The 21,366-nt window shown below is 31.8% G+C and overlaps 1 protein-coding gene and 1 non-coding gene across 2 annotated transcripts; both read left to right on the top strand.

The window, feature by feature from the left end:
- The first annotated feature begins 10,869 nt into the window (after positions 1-10,869).
- Positions 10,870-10,962, top strand: LOC148764432 (small nucleolar RNA snoR8a). The gene has a single exon (XR_016024355.1). It is a non-coding gene; the product is annotated as a small nucleolar RNA snoR8a (small nucleolar RNA).
- Positions 10,963-16,048: 5,086 nt separating this feature from the next.
- Positions 16,049-21,338, top strand: LOC18611168 (filament-like protein (DUF869)). The gene is made up of 6 exons (XM_007047270.3): positions 16,049-16,372; positions 16,734-16,882; positions 17,414-17,549; positions 17,649-20,121; positions 20,223-20,283; positions 20,440-21,338. Exons 2-6 carry the CDS (start codon positions 16,784-16,786, stop codon positions 20,902-20,904), a joined length of 3,234 nt encoding a protein of 1,077 aa, XP_007047332.3. The 5' UTR covers positions 16,049-16,372; positions 16,734-16,783; the 3' UTR covers positions 20,905-21,338.
- Positions 21,339-21,366: the final 28 nt, after the last annotated feature.

Raw genomic sequence — 21,366 nt, 5'->3', positions numbered from 1 at the left:
ACGATAGTAAGTTTGCTCATTGTACTAAGAGTAGATATACTCCTATTCTCGATCCTCTGGTGTAATCTTTTACCCGTATCAGATAGCTCACCACCTATCCACAATACATGACACAAAAAATTCAATAATTTGTATCAAATCAATACTTATTATTTCAGGCTCTTATCTATGCGTATGCACTAGATAGGGTGTGAAATATTTGGACAATCACTTAATCACAGTGTCCGACCTAACTCTCTTATACACGGTGTAAATTTTTAAAATCTCCAATTTAACTCCAATTCCATCCATTTCAATTTCAATTATCCAATTATATCCACAATACCTTAATGACTGTGAATGTGGTCCAATTTATTAGTTCGAACCACAAATTATGCTTTTACCCCTAGTGGGTAAAAATTTCAATTTTTTTGTACAAAAAATTCTCATTTAATTTCCAACCTCATAATTCATCATTTTTCCATCTAATTCTCTTAAAATAAAGTCAACCTCATCCTCACACACCATTGGCTAGATTCGGCCTAGAGAAATTCAAGGAGAAAATGAATATTTTTCTTGTTGTTTTACTCATAAACATGTTAAACTAACACTAAACACTAACATAGTTCAAAATTAAATTAATCTAACAACTTTCTCTCTCTAAACCCATATGATCAGATTTGAATCCATCATCAAAACACATAATTTAACCATGGAAAATAAGGAGAAATGCATGGAAATGATAAATCTTAAGCTAAGCTTAAAAAATCATACCTTTAAACATTTGATTCCTTGAAAAATCACACTTTTGCTTTGAATTTTCTCACTCTAGGGTTTGTTCTTATTTCTCTCTCTCTCCTGATGGTTTTGGATGACCCTCCCAATGAAAAATTCTGAAATTTTCAAGCCTTTTAACAGGCTTAATAAAATATTATTATTTTATTTATATTTTGAATATTTTATTCTTTTATTTTTTTCTAGCCATCTTTTTGACTTTCTTTTTCTACCACTCAATCCTCTTCACTTATCTATGTCTTTCATGAAATTTCTAGACTTTTCCAAAGTTTTGGTGGAGTAAATTTTTAAAAATTACACTTTTACCCTCGTAAAGTGAAAAATTACATTTTTTGCCCCAAAAACTGAAAAATTGCCCATAGACATATTTTTCATCCTTTATACTCATACCATTCTCCAATTTGTCAAATGTGATCTAAATTCTCTGAAAATCTTAAATTTTGTCCGCATGTGGAAAAATTACGATTTTGCCCCTAAATAGTAAAAATTTCGATTTGACTCCGAATTGATCCTCAAACTCCGAATTACCATTTTGAGTCATCCCTGAACTGTGAAACTCTTAATTTCACCTTAAAATTCCTATTTGAACTAGTTCGAGGCTTAATCGACTCAATGGTACCATTAGGGGCAATATCGTCTTTTAACGATTTCTCGAACTTCTTAAATATACAAATATTCTATCGAGGATGTGAATGACATTATAATTATTTTACAAAGCAGGGTTTGACAACACTACCCCCCTTAAAATAAAATTTTGTCCTCAAAATTTCACTTATCAACTCAAAGAAAATGTGGGGTATTATCTTTTATTCGACGCTCAACTTCTCCTGTTATCTCCTTTATAGGGAATCTTGAGTTTCTCCTCGTATTTATTTCCAACTCAACTTGAATACTTCACTTATATCTATTATTACCCTTTAGAATTTGATCAGCAATAATCCTCTCAATCATGAGTCTTTATGTCATTTAGGATTATACTAAGTGGTTTTCCAAGATAAAGAGTCTACGCAACCTCCTGTCTATAATCGGTGCTCCAGTCACTGACTATAAACAAGACTCTACGTCAACTCCACTATTCCGCTGTTTACCACAAGAGTTGATTCATTTAATCACTTTTCATTCAACTGAGTTAATACAAAAATTATAAATCCTCATAGTAATCCTTTATAGTACTCATTTTCTATGCCACCGTTATAATTCTTTATTCACAAATTCGTTACTTAACATTAATGTCCCTTCTCATTAATCTCTCATCCTCTTTATTTCTTAAGATTTGACTTTGATCAATACATTATTGATCTTAATACTCCACAAGGTAATTTATTTCAATGTAGCCGTTGAAATCTACTTAATTAAAACAAATCTTTTACTTTTGGAGTTACTACCTTAGTCATTCTCAACGGCTTGGCTCCTTTTTGAATATATACCACAATTAGCAAAGTAAATTTTCTATCACAGATACATGATTGGGATACTGACCCCAACATATCCATATTATCTATGTGATATGCCACTGTCATCCCTTAGGGCATATTTCATTACCAATATTCACATATTTTTACCGTGATAATTTCTCAAATAAATTAAAACTTGTGGGGAAAAACATACTTTACAATTTATATCTCCCTCTATAAGCATCTCCAAAAATCCTCATGTCCTAAGTCTCATCTTAGAACAATCTTCCCATATGGTTCAATAGATTACAACTTCATCACACACCTAATGATTCATTATTGATAGTATCCCACCATTCTCATAGTCGTAACCGATTATATTCCTCATCTTAAAATTTTACGGTATCACCTTCTAATTCCCTCCATACTCAAATTTATAATCCTTGACTTAACCCCATTAACTGGTGATCAATTCATAGTACTGCAAGGTTTAATCGTTATTAAATATAATAATTGCTGGAACCATTAATGGCTTCCTATTTCAACATTCAATACTTATTTAAAATAATTGATCTTGCCACTAAGATAATTATTCATCCTCAATACTTATATTACTAATCTACCTTTGTCATACTAAAATATTTTTATACTCCTTTTGGATTATTAAGTTCAGGACACCATCGACTTTCAGCAGCAAAATCTGTTGGTCCCTCACTAACACTTTGTGAAATATCAGAATCACTGTCTCCCCTAGACATGTTAAGTGTAATCCAACACACTTCAAAATCTATATGAAATCAAACAAAAATCACTTAATCTCTTATACACCCTGCAAACAAACAGGTCTCTATATGCAGACTCATGCATTCTATTTGACTTAACTTAACTCGGGGATACGCAGTGTCAGTGTGGATTTTTTAAAACAACTTTAAAACTAAAAACTTTAAAACCAAAATCTTTGATCTTTAAACCATGCTCTGATACCACACAAATTGTCACGATCCGGAACTTTTATAGAGCCTGTGACAACCGCCGCGAAGCCTCGACAGACATTCTTTCCTCAAATGCCTTTCGAGACCTCGCAAGGCTTTTGTACTAGTTATTCCATTCCTTTCTCTTTTTTTTTTGAATAATAAAATAAAATAAAAATATTAATTAAAATAATCTATTTTAATGTAAAACAATATATATATTGTTGAAACATCAAAAATTAATTTTCTCCACATAAAAACAAAATAAATTTATACATACTGTATTATAGAAAATTGGAGTATGCAATTTAAATTACAATGACACTTGGGCCCCTAAATAACTAAGAAGGTTTAAGTCTATAACCTTGCTTTCTAGAATGCAATTCTGAAATTTACTTCTCGATGCAATTGACAGTCTACTGCCTATTCTGAGCCTAAAAAATGTATAAAAAGAAGGGGTGAGATTATAAAATCCCAGTGATTAGACAGACATCATCAAAATAATTTAAAGCCGAGTAATAAGAGACAATTAAAATAATTCATCCCAACCTATATAAATAATTGGATTTCATCCAATTACTCAACATGACTTATGTACTTTTCAAAAACTTGGTCTGGCCCTTGCCAAAAATCCATTCTCAAGGATACCCCGCGAAGGCATCTTACTGAGACAGCCAAGGCTGTTTATTGTCACACACACACAAACACATTTCACCTATGACAACACAGTCGTTCCTCGACGTTGGCTGAGTCCCAGTTTCACATGGTGGCTAGCGTGAAGTGTACTCAAATCCTACCTCGAGAGTTATCTTACGCGCCTTTCCAATCGAGGTAAGCTCAATAATTGGGAACCGTGCCCCTCTAATTACGTTGGCTCACAGAACCCCCGTCGCTACAATGCCCACTTTATAATCCACCAACTAATAAAATCACAATAGTATGACATGGCTCACTTAACACATTCAAGGCAAATCAAAGCAGTTCACATATTCTTTAAACCATAAAAGTAACCAGTCATACCCAAATTTATCATAAGCCATTTAATATAAAATCATAGATAAATAACACAATCATAGTATAGGTCTCCAATTACTCTATTTTTGAAATCATTATTAAATTTTAAAAAAATTTATAAAATTATTTTATAAAATCTCATTTTCCCATAAAACACAATAATTTTTCAATTAAATCATTTTTCTATAAAATCACACAATTAAATAAATCTACTATAGATAATTAAGACAATAGTAAGTTTACTTACTGTACTAGGAGTAGATATACTCCTATTCTCGATCCTCGGGTGTAGTCTTTTACCCGTATCAGATAGCTCACCATCTATCCACAATACATGACACAAAAAATTCAATAATTTGTGTCAAATCAAAATATATTATTTCAGGCTCTTATCCATGCGTATGCACTATATAGGGTGTGAAATGTTTAGACAATCGCTTAATCACAATGTCCGACCTAACTCGCCTATACAGGGTGTAAATTTCTAAAATCTCCAATTCAACTCCAATTCCATCCATTTTAATTTCAATTATCCAATTATATCCACAATACCTCAATGACTGTGAATGTGGTCCAATTTATCAGTTCGGACCACAAATTACGCTTTTATCCCTAGTGGGTAAAATTTTCATTTTTTTTGCACCAAAAATTCTCATTTAATTTCCAACCTCATAATTCATCATTTTTCCATCTAATTCTCTTAAAATAAAGTCAACCTCATCCTCACACACCATTGGCTAGATTCGGCCTAGAGAAATTCATGGAGAAAATGAATATTTTTCTTGTTGTTTTACTCATAAACATGTTAAACTAACACTAAACACTAACATAGTTCAAAATCAAATTAATCTAACAACTTTCTCTCTCTAAACCCATATGATCAGATTTGAATCCATAATCAAAACACATAATTTAACCATGAAAAATAAGGAAAAATGTATGGAAATGATAAATCTTAAGCTAAGCTTGAAAAATCATACATTTAAACACTTGATTCCTTGAAAAATCACACTTTTTCTTTGAATTTTCTCACTCTAGGGTTTGTTCTTATTTCTCTCTCTCTCTCTCTCTCTCTCTCTCTCTCCTGCTGGTTTTGGCTGACCCTCCCAATGAAGAATTTCGAAATTTTCAAGCCTTTTAATAGGCTTAATAAAATATTATTATTTTATTTACCTTTTGAATATTTTATTATTTTATTTTTTTCTAGCCATCTTTTTGACTTTCTTTTTCTACCACTCAATCTTCTTCACTTATCCATGTCTTCCATTAAATTTTTAGACTTTTTCAAAGTTTTGGTGGAGTAAATTTTTAAAAATTACACTTTTACTCCCATAAAGTGAAAAATTACATTTTTTACCACAAAAACTAAAAAATTGCCCATAGACATATTTTTCATCCCTTATGCTCATACCATTCTCTAATTTGTCAAATGTGATCTAAATTCTCTCAAAATCTCAAATTTTGTCCACAAATGAAAAAATTACGATTTTACCCCTAGATAGTGAAAATTTCGATTTGACTCCGAATTGATCCTCGAACTCCGAATTACCATTTTGAGTAATCCCTAAACTGTGAAACTCTTAATTTTACTTTAAAATTCTTATTTGAACTAGTTTGAGGCTTAATCGACTCAATGGTACCATTATGGGCAATATCGTCTTTTAACGATTTCTCGAACTTCCTAGATATATAAATATTCTATCGAGCATGTGAATGACATTATAATTATTTTACAAAGCAGGGTTTGACAGTTAGTTTATTCAAAAGATTTAGAGTATTTTGTTTTTGTTGCAAATTGTTTAATTTGGCTTATAGTACAAGTAAACTAGCTAATGTTGGCATCAGATATTAGAGAAACCTTAGTGCTAAGCGTAAGAGTCATGAAATGAGTAATGAGCATATTACTAATATAAGTTCTTAGATTTATTTAAAAATGAGATTATTGAAAAATAAAATAATTGATAAAAGTGTTAAAGAACAAATAAAAAAAAGATGAAAAACATTGAAAAGAAGTATTAACAAGAATTATTATTGTAATAAAAATTAAGATGGAGAAATTATGATTTTTTAATAATTTTTTTAATTTTAATAAAAAATTATCTCATTTAAATATTTTGTTTTATGCGTTAGAAATTATTGAGCAGGCCTGATACCGTGGCTCACTGCCATTCGCTGAATCTTTTATTTTGTTGCTGTTCCTATTACTTTCTTTTACGGCCTGTCCATTTCTTACACTACCGCTTTTTCCTACTGCTTTGAGCCTAGCGTGCATCTGCTGCAACGCAGAAATTCCAACAGTCAAAGAAAAACTTTGTTCTTCTTTGACTTTATGGGAGCTCATTTGATGAAGTTCTCTGCCATTTCTACGTCCTTGTCTTTATCAGGTCTTACATTTTAAGAGTGCATTCCCATGAGTATGATAATTTTTTTTTTTGAATGGCAAGTGATCATAAAAGCAAAGCCAGTTAAGGCAATACAACTAAACTGCCAAGGACAGTTCAAAAGATTGACTTACAGGAAAGCCAAAAAAGAATTGAGCAAAACCAAAAAAGGAAAAAGATCAAAGATCATAAAGAAAAAAATTTACTGAAACTTACTTGGGGATGTTGTTTCTTGGGTTTGGATTTTTGCTGTCTAGTTTTTACCATCTGTTCACGAGATTGTTCTTCTCTTGAAAACTACTAGGACGTTTGGTTCTGACAAAAGAGGGAGGGAGGTCGATACTGACGCCCGGTGATAGACTGATAGTCGAAACTTCCAACGACTCCCAACTCGGGAACGAAAATCGCGGCGACTCGGACTTGTCGAGTTAACCCGTAGCTAAGCTATTAGGCCCGTGGACCTTCAGTCCTTATTGAGCCTTACGGAGTGCCCTTGGACCCATTAATCCTTATAAATTGGGCCTTAGTGGTTTAAGGGCCCGTGTTCTTTATCCAAGTTTTGCCTTGTTGGTATCATGTACCGACATATGGTCCCCGTACACTCTTTCTTTACCATAATTGAGATTCTCTTTGTGGGGTAAATAATGAAAAATGAAAAAAAATCGCTTGATATTATTCTGTCTGTTGAATGAATTAAATAAATAAGAAAAACGAGATAAAATGTCTGAGGTCCTTACTACTACTAAATATACGTATGTGGAAACTTTAGGCCTTTAGTTGATATTATTATTATTATTATTATTTGCTTTTTTTGTAAAATAGAATATAAATTAAAAATAAAGAATAAAACACAAGTAGAAAAATATCCACCGAACTTCAGTAAAATTTTTGAAGCAACTGAAAGTATTACATGCATGAAAAGTTCTTCTGGTGCAAAGGTATCAAGAGACTACGTGAGGTAGGCAATCAACAGCCCCCAACAGTCATAGCCAATATATATGCATACATGTTACAACCATGAAACGACTTACATAAGGAAAAGAAGAAAAGAAGAGGCTTGCAACAACAACAACTGAAAGGAGATGACAAGATTATTATGAAAGAGGAGAACACACACGGTTCAATAAGAAAGTGGGGAAAAAAAAATCCATCAAGCTTCATTTTCTCTTTAAAAACACAGCAGTCCAAACCTCTTTACCGAGAAGTCTCATTCTTCTTTTCACTCCAATTATGTAGAGTGGTCCTGGAGCAGCGGCAACATTCGCCTCCATCTTAAATATGATCCTGTCTCCGGGTCTGAGACATTTGCTTTTTACAAAATTACCCCAACCCGTGGAAAGGACCGGTTTTGGATGACCTTTCCTTCGAATGCTGTAACGAAAGTGCCACTCGGTCCCGTGCACATCCATGACGGGTAAGTTTACAGCGTGACCTCTTCGTAAGCCTGGCAGATGCTTCATATACTTAGTAGGCAATGACAATCTCTTCTCAACGACGTCGGTCTTGCTAAGTTTTTTGGTGAAGTGCAAAGCCATCCCCGTTTGAATCAAGCTAATTCAGCTCTCAAAATGCAAACGCACCTGATATGGTGTCTCAGGAACTCTCATAAATTTATAGCAACCTTTTGTGAATAAAAAACAGAACTTCTAAGCGAGACCTGTAGTTAGTCAAATCGCATAGTGATCACCATGCTGCCATTGGCCATGGCCACATATCTCCGACTCACCATGGTGTCAGGTCACCGAGAGTGTTACATCACCATGGCCAAAAGTCACCATCACCCTGGTGATGGGCTATGGCCCAAATCGCCTAGTGACGGGACTCATCGAGTCACGGTGCCCTAGCCAGTGACCAAGTCATACGATGACCTGGCCCCACCCTCTAGGTTTTTTTGTGAACAAAGCGGTTAGATGGAAACCGATTCGTCTCCCGAGGCGTTTGTACTGCAACTCTGACACGAGCCACGTGCATATTTTTAGTTACTATTATAAAAAAAACCCTGTTTATTATTTAAAATTACTAATCTTACGAAATTAAAGATCATATTAATATTTTTTTTATAATTGAGAGAGGGGTTTCGAATTTTACTCTTTAAGTAGAGATCATACATTACTAATTAGCAAAATGCTCGGGTGTCACATTAATATTTTAATAATAAATAATAATCTTTTAATAAAAAAATTAAAGGGGAAAAAAATTAAAAACCAAAATAGAGAAAAAATAATTTAAAAGAAAAGTTATATTAATATTTTAATAATAAATTAATAAATTAAATATATTTTTAATATTTTTAAAAAGAAAATGAAGAATAAAAAAGGAAAAAATAATTATTCATATTTTAATAATAAATTAATAATTAAATATATTTTTTGAAAATGAAATTGAAAGAGAAAAAAAGGAAAATGAGAATAGATATAAATAGAAATTAACATAAAATTTCATATTAATATTTTAATAATAAGTTAATACTATTTTAATAATAACTTAATAATATTTTAATAATCAATTATTAAATTATTGATAATCAAATAATATTTTATTAAAAATAAATTAAAAGAGAAAAAGAAAAAATGAAATGAGAGAAAAAAATCATATTAATATTTTAATAATAAATTATTAATATTTATACTAAAATTATATTTATCAACCAAATATTGAAACAATATCATAATTAAAATTCCATTCTATAAACAAATTACATTATATCTATTTTATTTTATTATATTTTTACATAATAAATTTTCAATTATTTCTCTATTTCATTTCACGAACCTAATATATCATTAACAGAAATTACCAACTTCTTTTCATGTGGTTGTTTGCGCTAATGAGCTTTTGCCATGCATGTAGTAAAAAAAATAGAAATTACGTAGTCCTCAAAAAGCATGCAAAATTCATTTTTTATTAAATATGAAATAGATTAGATCGAAAAATTTAAACTTATATTAAAACTGAGCTTAAATGGATCAACTCACTAAATCAGTGAATTCCTTATGGGTCAAAAAAATTAATAATTTTATATATTTAATTATATAAAATTAATAATTTAGTTATCAATAATATTACTTAATTTATTTATTTCAATGTGTTTAATCTTTATTTATCAAATTAATAAAATTAATTTATGAATTAAATCATAAAATATTTTTTTAATAAAAAATTTATTAAGTAATATTATAAAAAAAAAATTTACAAAAAAAATTGGGTTGGCACAACCCAACCCATGAGCTAGTAAGGGATGGGCTAGGTTGAGGTTGTGATGGCCCATATAAAAAATGGGTTAGCTCGACTAAACCTATTTTTCTTAGCCCACAAGGGCTTGAGCTAAGTTGGGCTGGGTTAGCCCATATTGACAGCTCTATTAGGAATCCTGGTTCTGCTTGTGATGGAAGAGTGAGCGCAAATGAGCTGATGCTGATGATGTCAAAGACGCCACCGTTGTTAAAGAAAGAAATTGCCTTGTGAAGATAAATGGTTAAAAGACCTATAAAGGTTTTATACTTTTTAATTTTATTCAATTTAGTCTCTGTATTTAAAATTGAAGTAATTTAATCTTTTAATTTTGAGAATTGCGTCAATTTAGTCCCTCTCTCGAATAACATTCAATTTTTTCATTAAAAGATGACGCATTGCTGACACAAACGATGACATCAGCATTGATGTGTCACTTTTTGATGACGTGGTGTTGAGATGATGACGTAGCATTACTGCATGGCACCAAGTGATGATGTGGCAATGCCACTTAGCACTATAAAATGACGTAATAGTACTGGCGTGACACTGACATGCTAACATATCAGTGTCACGTGGCAGATAAAAAAAAAATTAAAAATTTACCATGTCATATGAACTAAAGTGAACAAAAATATATAATACAATGACTAAATTGAATAAAATTGATATATCGAGAGATTAAATTGAAAAAAATATTTAAAAAATATAAATCTTCAAGTAGATTATTGATATGCTTATTAATAAGCTAAATATTTAAGTGTAAAATATTTATGGTGTTAAAATATATATATATATTTATTTGATTATTTGATTATAGAATATGTAAATTAATTTATCTTTTTTATAAAAATTAAGTTTGAGCTCTCATTCTATAAAAAAAATTGAAAAAATTTCATACTTGAAGTTAAATTTAGATAAATAACTTGTATTACGTTAAAATAAAATAATATAAAATGACTAAATAAAATTTTTTTCTTCTATTTATAATAGTATAAAAAATTTGAAATTTATTTAATTTAGTTTTTAACTTGAGCTAAAGTTAAATAAGTAAAATATATTGATTTAGTTTTTTCTTTTAAAAATATGAAGAACGGAGATATGAAGTTAGCGATGATTATAAAAATAATTCCTTGTTATGACTTGCTTAATTTGGACATGACAAACCTCTTATTATAATCATATAATTTGAGTTCCACCATTTCAATTATTTATTTATTTTTAATTTTGTTTAATATTTTAAGTTATATTTTTTAAGTTGAAATTTCCTATATTAGAAAATGTATTTATGGTTGATAAAGTTAAATATAACTATAAATATTTGTTCAATCTTATTTTATTAATAATTTTTTGTAGATACAAATTAATAATTTAAATTTAAATTTAGCAAAATTTGATTGTGGTATTTGAATTTAAATAAAATTGTTTTATAAAAACTTTTGAGTAAGTTTAAATGAAAGGTAAATTGGGTAAGTGTTGAATAATTTCAAAATAATGTGTATTTGTAAATTGTGAAAGTTGTAATTAAATCAATATATTTTGCTAATTTGAGCAAATTTAAATAAAAGGTAAATTGGGTAAGAGTTAAATAATTTTAAAAGTATGTGTATTTATAAATTGTGAAAATTATAACCAAATCAACATATTTAATCATTTTATATTATTTTATTTTAACATAACACAAGTTATTTATTTAAATTTGACTTATGATATGAAATTTTTTCAATTTTTTTATAGAATGAGAATTCAAACTTAATTTTGTAGAAAAGATAAATTAATTTACATATTTTAGAATTAAATAATCAAGTAAGAAAATATTTATATATATTTTTTAACACCTTAAATTTGTTACACTTAAATATTTGACTTATTAATAAGCATATCAATAATCTACTTAAAGATTTGTATTTTTCAAATATTTTTTTCAATATAATCCCTTAACATTTCAATTTTGTTTAATTTAATCTATATATTATATATTTTTGTTTACTTTAGTTTCTATGACATGGTAGATTTTTTTATTTTGAAAATTTGTTTTGATCTGCCACGTGGCATTGACATGTCAGCATGTCAATGCCACGTCATCTTGTAGTGCCACATAGTATTGCCACGTCATTATTTAGTGTCACGTGGCATGCCACGTTATCATCTCGATATCACGTCATCAAAAGTGACACATCAACATTAATGTTATCGCTGACGTCAACGATGACATTATCTTTTAAAGGAAAAATTAAATGTCCGTTAGGAGGAATGACTAAATTGACTCAATTTTCAAAATCAAATGATTAAATTATTTCAATTTTGGATACAGATATTAAATTAAACAAAGTTGAAAAGTATAGGGACTGGACAGGTCTTTTAACCGAAGATAAATAGACCCATTATCCTCGTTTCGACTAAAATACCCAACTCATTATTTATTTGACCAAATAATAATAATCCAATACTAAACCGTAAAAAAGTTAAGAGTGCATGTTTATTTTTGGAAATATTTTATTCAAAAAGAGATACCATTATTGTTGTTGATGCTAACATCTTGGACTGACAGGTCAATGTTGAAGCTCAGTCAAGACACTAAGGGGGGTCGAAATTTAGGTTGGATTACATTGTTATATGATCAAAAGTCTCTATATAGAGAGAATAGTGGGAGAAAATAGAAAGATAGGATGTAAAAGAGAAAAAATTGAAGTTACTTTCCCTAAATATAAAGGTAAAAAAAAAAAAAAATTCTTTTTGCTCATAACAAAAAAATCTCACAATAATTATCATATATCTCAATGAGAAAGCTTTTAAATTTGAAAATAAGATCATATAATTGACACGTGTTCATTAAGTAATTATGTTAATTTATTGATTTCATTCATTACCGTCTAATGGATTTTTGCAACTCTATAAATCTACTTGTAATAATAAGTATTAAAATTCCATCGTTAGATAGAATACTTTAAAAAAAAAAACATAATTAATGGAACATGATATTAAGATGATTTTCAAAAAGTAAAAAATAAACATTGTTTATATATAAATATATTTCTTGGGGTTAAAATTAAGAAAACCACTTTAGATCCACGTATGCTAAGTTAAAGGCTTGGTTAAAAATGAAAAAGAGATCATAATTGCTGAAGTTTAGGCAAAGGTAAATTGTAGTAAAAAAACAAGTCTTTACTCCAGTGGCATAAAATAGGATGATTCATGGTTTCGGCATTATTGGGCCTTTATTGGGTTAAGCGACGATCAATCAGTGTCTTATTCCACGATCACGAAGCCCATGGTCATGACTATTGGACCTGGACGAAGCTTGCTTTCTGTCTTCTTTTCTTAATTTCTTTTTCTTTAATAATTCTTAAAAATGGGAAAAAAAAAAAAAACTCCAGACACGTTTATCAATACACGTGTTGTAAATCTCCCAACAGAGATCCACTGAAGCAGTCGTCATATTCTTGTTAAAAAGATAATTCCAACGCCCGTTTAGCAACTTGAAGTTGAAGCCAAAGTAAACGAACTGAAAGTGAAAATAGGAACATAACCATAAATAAATAAATAAATACATAAAAAGGAGAGGGAACCACCAGTGCTACCCCAGGCTTTAAGGAGCAACGATTAGAGTGTCCTTCGTCTGGTCCTGTTTTTAGCAAAAGTGGGCCTTCAATGTTTGAGACTTTTGAGTTCTATTTTTCATTGTTTGGTTATCTTTTTCTTGAAGAGAAAAAAGGAGGGTTGGTAGCCCGTTAAATGCAGCATTCAAACGTAGGGACACGCCATGCAGAACTCTGCAGACATATCGAATCCAACGCAAAAGCCCAAAAATACAAAACAGCCTGTAGAGTTTGCATCCAAAGCTCTTGTTTTGTAGTCTTCTGAATTACTGTATTTTTGTCACATTGTTCACCGTTCAACTCTTTTTTTTATAGACGAAAAACAGTAAATTACGCCATTGGTTCCTAAAGTTCAATCAATTCATGTGAAAATTAATTTGATATTTTTTCATAGAAAGTTAGGTTTCAAATTATGAATTAGAGAGTACATATGTAGTCAAGATATTAGAGTGCCTCTGAAATGGGTCAACTTAGACTTCAAAAAAAAAGCTTATATATTAGAGTGCCTCTGAAATGGGTCAACTTAGACTTAAAAAAAAAAGCTTATATATTAGAGTGCCTCAAAAAATACATTAAAGAGGATGAATGACTAGATTTATTAACAGGATGATATCATATAAAAATTTATATTTTAAAACATATAAAAATATAATAAATTATTTATAAACCAAACACTATAATATTATTTTTTCAATATATTAATTAACATTTCTCTTTCAATACATTACAATTTTATATTTTTAACAATTACATTATATTATAAGACATCAAACTTTTCTCAAAAACAAAGTTGATTGTTACATTTTTTGATGAAATGTTAGTATTCCAAGTTCTTATTTTCCCTCTTAATGACCTTCTTAATTGTATTTTTTTTTAAATAGTAGCCATTAGATAAAATTGACAGGTAGACTAGCCATGATATTATCCACTAAGGAATGAATCATTTTATTTGTTTGTACTTTATACAACAACATTGTTTGTACAATTTCACGTGTAACAGTTTGTCAGTGCTTGTACATTGTATGCACCGAAACCACATTCTAAACAAACAGTGAAACAGATCCTAGGTGGGATTACGGTCCTAGAAACAGACAAACCAAGAGTGCAATGCAAGAATGCTCTTTGTTTAGAGAAAAATTAATCAATGATATTCCTAACAGTTATTGGTGGGGGGAAGGAAGGGCCCACTAGTCAACTAATTAAACCACCAAAAATATATCACTATCATTCTTTAGTGCACGATAAAGAAACTCAAAGAAAGATTCCAGGAGTACTTAATAAAATATGCATCTGGTTTAAGCAAGAATATATGTTAAAGCCTTAGTGATAATGCTTGAATGGAGAGGAAAAAAGCAAAAGGATAAAGAGGGTTGAAAGATGCAATGATACTCTAATTATAGTTTAAGCATCTTGGGTTTAAGTTAAAATGACATGTCATAAACCCCAAGAGTCCTTTACTAATTATTACTTTTTTTTTTTTGTGTGTGTGTTTGATGAAGGGGATTGGGGGGTTGTTTAACATTGTTTAATAAATGAAAGGTGTGATTAAGAGCATCTTACCTACCCCAAGCTCAAGTTTCATTTACAAACATAGTGGAGAATGAGAAAGCCAAACAGAGGGGATTGGGGGTAGTTGCACTTACACTTGAAAGAAGACACATTTAAATGTTTACATGAAATAAGTCATTAAAAATTCTTATTTATAATTGGGTATCTAAGAAAAATCTTATCTTTAAGCTTGATTTCCAACCACATTGTGAGAGCAACCATCAAGTAATTTAAGTTTTGATTGTGACGTTTGAAAATGTCATTTTATAAGAAATGTTTTTACAATAGTTCATAAAAAAATAATATTTAAAAATTATTAAATTATGTAAAAATATTTTAATAAATATTTATTTTTTATTACATTCAATCAAATTTTTATATTTAATAATTGATTAATTCTCATTAGTCAATATTCCATTTGTTATTTTATGACAAGAAATGTTGATGTAATATATTGATATATTCGATAGTGTATGATATGATGAAATGACATGATAATATGATCATATAATATTTTTTATTATTTTTACTTTACATATTATATGAGTATAAAATAATAAATAACGTTTAGTTATAAAAGTTTATTTGATTCAAAATAAAAATATAAAAATTTAATTAAATATAATAAACAAAACAATTTATTTAAAATTTTTTAGAGAATTTAAAAATTTTAAAATATTAAGTAAAAAAGCTTAATAAAATAGTAGTAATTGAAAACTTTGACAATCATATGAAATTATTCCACCTATTCTGTTTTTTTTCCTACAATTATTATACCCATGCCCTTTTCACTATTTACTTCACTTTAATCTTTTCACATATTTCATTGCTTGTATCGTTCAGCACTAGTACAGTGCTCTTTTGTTGAGACCATTGAAAAGAAAAAAAAAATCAAACCTAAAGTCAATCACATTAACCTTTTTCCTAACTCAATTACAAACAAAAACAAAAAGAAGAAAAAAAGAATGATTTTTCCTTCATTTTTTATTTAATGGAGTAATAATTAGCACGTTTTTACTTGTCACTCTTCTTTTTTACAGCTAAGGAATGAATCGTGAAGAAAAGTAGACAAAGACCTGCGCTCTTCCGCTCCGTCTGATGAAAGCAAAGAACCAACAAAACAGGGTCTCTCCCCTGCGCGAAACGCCAATTCTTTATCTTCAGTTTCTCTCTACAGTTTCAAGCCTCTCTCTTCACTTCACTTTTCCCACATTTTACTTTTCCTGTTTACCAAACACACTCCCTCTCCTTTATGTTACTTAGTTGATCTCATCATCATCATCTTCTACTTCTTCTTCTTTGTTCCACTCTTCACTGTCGGTGGAATTCCCAACAACCCACATTTTCCACACTTTCCCTCTGCTTCAGCTCTCTGTTTTTTCTAGGAAAAAACACTTGAGAGTTTTTGTTGTTGATGATCCATGCACGGTTGGAAGCTACTACTCCATTCATCATCAAAGGTAAAGGACGTTAAACTTTTCATTTGAATAGATTTACTGCGGCTTTTGGTTCTAGTGCGGTAGTGAAATTCATTTCTTCGGCTTTTATTTTCCAACATTTTCACGTTTGCTTAGAATCACATATATTGCTTTCCTGTTTTCTACTTTAGAAATTCGCATTTTTCGAAGCATCTAACATGAACGTTATGCATGCAATGAGTGTTTTAACATTTACGTGTTGAATTTATGTTTTATTTAACAAATACTTCTTCTTTAGCCTGGTTCAGTGTTCCTTTTAATGGAAGACAGATATTTTTCTCCAATGGTTGATGTCAGGGAAAGAAATTTTAACTTTTTGTACTGTAATGTCATTTGAATACAGGTGTTTTAAACTGAAAGCTTTGGATTATTGAACCTGGAACTGGTGAAATAATGGACCACAAGGCATGGCTTTGGAGGAAGAAATCTACGGAGAAGATCATTCTTGCAACTGACAAACTAAACCTGTCGCAGAAAGATAATGAAGACGAGGTAAAATTAAGGATGTTTGAATATTCCCATTAAACTTTCTCCAAAATTGATGATGTTGATGCCTCGGTCTAAATTAATGGACACATTAACAGTTTTAAGTTCAACGATATTAAGCCTTCCCTGCTTTCCTTTTGTTCTAAATGTTAATGGGGAGAAAAATAAATAAAACTTGTCAAATTATTCCCACACAACCACGTATCTCCATTATATATGCATCTGAGGAAGTTCCTCTACATCCATACGAGATGTTCGAGCACAAGAGTTTGAAATTAGAACATTTTTGCCAAAGTTCTTATTTTATCAAAGGTCAAATGAATGTTGACTCATGCATAATTGGGTTTTTCATCAAGTTAGACTTAGTCGCCATGTTTAGTGAGAAAAAGTTAGAGTCGACATCATTTGTTGAAATCTTGAACTATATCAGGATGCCTGTTCTGGGTTGCCGATCAATTTTTGGGAACCCTTTTGCTCTGGAATTGTTAAAGTACACCGAAGTCTTACTGATGCTTTGGTTTTTACCCTTTCTCCCAGATACAGAATCTTGAAGGAGAATTGGAGAATGAGCTGAAAGTTTTAAATATCAAGCTTTCTTCTGCACTTTCTGACTGTAATTCCAAAGATGAACTTGTGAAGAAACATAAAAAGATGGCACAGGAAGCTCTTGCAGGTAATATAATGTTTTTCCTTGTTAAATGCTGTGCTATTTGTTAAGTTTTGTTGTTCTGTTGATTATTTAACTGCTCTATAATCAATAAATTTTATACAGGCAGGGAGAAGGCAGAAGCAGAAGCGGTGTCTCTAAAGCAAGCACTAGATGAAGCATTGCAGCAGAGAGTTGTTAATGAAGAAAGATTAACTCATTTAGATGCGGCCCTCAAGGAATGCATGCAGCAATTGCACTTTGTTCGAGAAGAGCAGGAGCAAAGGATTCATGATGCTGTGATGAAGGCATCGCAAGAATTTGAGAAATCACAGAAGATTTTAGAGGAGCAGTTGGGAGAGACTGTCAAAAGGCTTACCAAATTAGGTGTTGAGAATACCAATCTTAGTAAGGTTCTCTTGGCAAAAGAAAAAGTGATTGATGATTTAAACAAGCAAAGGGCTCAGATGGAGACAGATTTTAATGCACTAATGATAAGATTAGAATCCACAGAGAAAGATAATGCTTCTCTGAAATATGAGGTTCGAGTGCTTGAGAAGGAGCTTGAGATCAGGAATGAAGAGAGAGAATTCAATCGTCGAACAGCTGAAGCATCACACAAGCAACATTTAGAAAGTGTGAAGAAAATTGCTAAGCTAGAATCAGAATGTCAAAGGCTGCGTCTCTTAGTCCGGAAACGATTGCCAGGTCCTGCTGCCTTGGCTAAGATGAAAAACGAAGTTGAAATGCTGGGAAGGGACTCTGTTGAAATGAGGTGGAGAAAGTTAAATGCTAGTCCTACTGGCCAAGGGCTTGACTCTGCAGTTGACAGTAATTCAGACAGCCCGAGCAAAAGGAATAATATCCTAACTGAGCAGTTTTGTGCCGTGGAAGAAGAAAATAAGGCTCTTAAGGAAGCCCTTAACAAGAAAACAAGTGAACTTCAATTCTCCAGAGTCATGTATGCACGCACAGCTTCCAAATTATCAGAGGTTGAGTCACAGCTTGACGAATCATCTAAAAGTCGGGCAAACAATGAATCAACCAGGAACATTGTTATGTCGCATGATATCTCTCTGGCATCAGTGTCTGATGTTGGCAGCGATGATAAGGCCAGCTGTGGAGAATCCTGGGCTTCGGCTTTGCTTTCAGAATTGGAGTATTTCAGATATGGACAATCAAGGAAGTCGCCATCACGCAAAACTGTTGGATCTTCAGACATAAATTTGATGGATGACTTTGTTGAAATGGAAAAATTAGCTTTGGTTTCTGTTGATAAACTGTCTGGAAGTTCTCATGTTTTTTCAGATGAAGTTAATGGGACCCTTGGACCCTTGCAAACTGGGTCAAGTGGAAATTCCTTGGAGGTTTGTAAGGAGATAGTCCCTGTACCCGACAGTCAGTCTGACCATACCATGTTGAACAATGAAATGAAGTCCAAAAATCCATTGCTTAGCAAAGTTCCTGGTTGGCTTCAGGATATACTGAAAGTGATCTCAGAGCAAAACCGTGAAACTGAAAGAAACTCAGATGAAATACTTGAGGATATTAGAAAGGCTCTAGCCTGCATGAACTATCAAAATACTGGTGAAATTTTTTATGAAAGGGAGGGTTTAGACCATCCCAAATCCTCTGATCCCTCTTCTATTAGTGGCTACATGTCATGGAAACCTTCAAATGGTTCTTCAAAGATGGATTCTTCTCTTGGGGATACTGATGTTAACATCTGCTCAGCAGAGAAGAACAACCGACTGTTACAACCTGATTTGAGTAAATCAATTTGCAGGATAATTGAGCTCATTGAGGGGATCAGCTTACCATCACCAGATTACAATATCCCAGAGATCTTGTCCAAGAAGGAAAGGAATTGTTTCTCATACAAGCAATCAGAAACACCTTCAGGCTACGTGGTTCGTGTTTTGCAGTGGAAAACTTCTGAACTTTGGGCTGTTTTACAGCAATTTCTGCATGCTTGTTATGACCTGTTGAACGGAAAGACAGACGTCAACAACTTTACCCAAGAATTAACTTCTTCTCTGGACTGGATTATGAACCATTGCTTTTCCCTCCAAGATGTTTCAAGCATGAGAGATGCGATTAAGAAGCATTTTGACTGGGATGAATCACGGAGTGAAAGTGAAGCAGAAGCTGGAATAGTTGGTCAATCTGTGGAGGCAGATAAATTACACCTTGCTGCTCTGTATGGCAATAATAACTTCTTTCAAAAGGAAGAGCCTAATGTGAGAGAAGAAAATAGAAAACTAAGAGATGAGTTGATTAACGTAGAAGCTGCAAAGAAACTTCTGGAAGATAAGCTCCAGTCAACCACCAATAGGAGTGACTCTCTGATTAATCAACTTGAGGAATCTGAAAAAACCATTGCAAACTTGCAGGCAGAGTTAGGTGCTCTGAGAAAAACAGAAGAAATGGTTGAAGGTCAAGTTGAAAAACAGAATTTGATAAATGAAAACCTTGATAAACAGCTTTCCTTGACCAATGTTGAAGTAAATGAGGCTTGTCAAAAGTTTCCTTCTCAAGATCTGAAATCACAGAATAAAAATAACAGCCATGAAGAGTTGGAGGCCACATGTCTTGACAGGTACTATCAATTTTTATAACTTTGCTCTCTGAACCTAATATCGAGGTTAATTTTCTTTGCAGTGTTGAGATAGTTATGCATCTTATGCTTGTTAACTTCAGTGTGACAGAAAAGGAAATACCAAACTCTGAACTCAGTCAGGAGGGAAATAAGCTTCGAACTGTAAGTTCATATGACACTGTTATATGTGCATAAAAAAAATTACTTTAATTTCATTTACATAAATTAATCTGGTAGCTTTGATGCTTCATTGACAATTGGATTAATCCTTGCTTTGTATGTAACATGTAAATTATTGTTGCTTGATCAATCTGGCAGAACTGGGAGATTACAGCTGCTTCAGAAAAGTTGGCTGAGTGCCAAGAGACTATTCTAAACTTGGGAAAGCAGTTGAAGGCATTGGCAGCTCCAAAGGAAGCAGCTCTTTTTGACAAGGTCATTTCCACTCCAACTGATGCCACTACTACAACCTCCACTACCATTCCAACTCCACCAAAGAAGTTGATCAGCCACAGATCCTCTCTGCTCGATCAGATGATAGCTGAAGATAATGCTGAAGCAAACACTCTTGAGTCTTTCAAGGCCAAAGAAAATAACAGGATGACAGAGCCTCCAGAAAATAGCGTCGTTTTGAATGGAAATAAACACCAGGAGGACAATGCTGCAGTTAAATCTTTACCAATCGTTCCCAGCAAAAAACAAAGTGGGAGTTTATGGAAAAAGCTGTTGTGGAGAAAAACAAAAGGTAAAAGCAAGAAAACGCCCTTTCCATTTGCCCCATAGACAGACTGACATGTAAGAAGAAAGTGGTGACAGGGTGGAGATTTCAGGCTGTTGTCACGGTGGTTGCTTTTTGGTTTTTGCTTTCACGTTCGAGTGGGAATGAATAAAAGTCTGGCTCTCGATGGTCGCTTGAGAGAGAATATATTGTATGTAGTCTTGGTGTATATATGGCAGAAACCTGGAGAAAGCCAAGAATTTATCAGGCGTAAAGAGGAATGCTTAATATTCTGGACGTTGTTAACCGTCTGCGTCTGGTATGTTCCATTTTGTTTGTTGACTAACAGAAGACAGACATTGGCTTGCTATTTACTGAAATCGTACGTAACATTTGAGTTGAGCACGCCTCTATCAATAATTACAGAGCAATGTACAATTGTGTCCCGGAATTTGGTGAATTAAAAGAAAATTCGTGATGACCATTATTCACCGCAGAAGAGTTTTTTCCCTTTAGCTATCTTAGCC

This window comes from Theobroma cacao, chromosome 1 (genome assembly GCF_053813885.1).
Source record: "Theobroma cacao isolate CCN51 chromosome 1, ASM5381388v1, whole genome shotgun sequence".
Classification (NCBI taxonomy): Eukaryota; Viridiplantae; Streptophyta; class Magnoliopsida; order Malvales; family Malvaceae; genus Theobroma; species Theobroma cacao.
The sequence above is the reverse complement of the archived record's forward strand: the minus strand, read 5'-3'. Positions and strand labels throughout refer to the sequence as shown.

Excerpts from the sequence above, each read along its gene's own strand:
- LOC18611168 (XM_007047270.3), top strand. The coding sequence starts at position 16,784 with ATGGACCACAAGGCATGGCTTTGGAGGAAGAAATCTACGGAGAAGATC. Across the intron at positions 17,550-17,648 it reads GGCACAGGAAGCTCTTGCAG|GCAGGGAGAAGGCAGAAGCA; the intron begins GTAATATAATGT and ends AATTTTATACAG. Across the intron at positions 20,122-20,222 it reads GAGGCCACATGTCTTGACAG|TGTGACAGAAAAGGAAATAC; the intron begins GTACTATCAATT and ends TGTTAACTTCAG.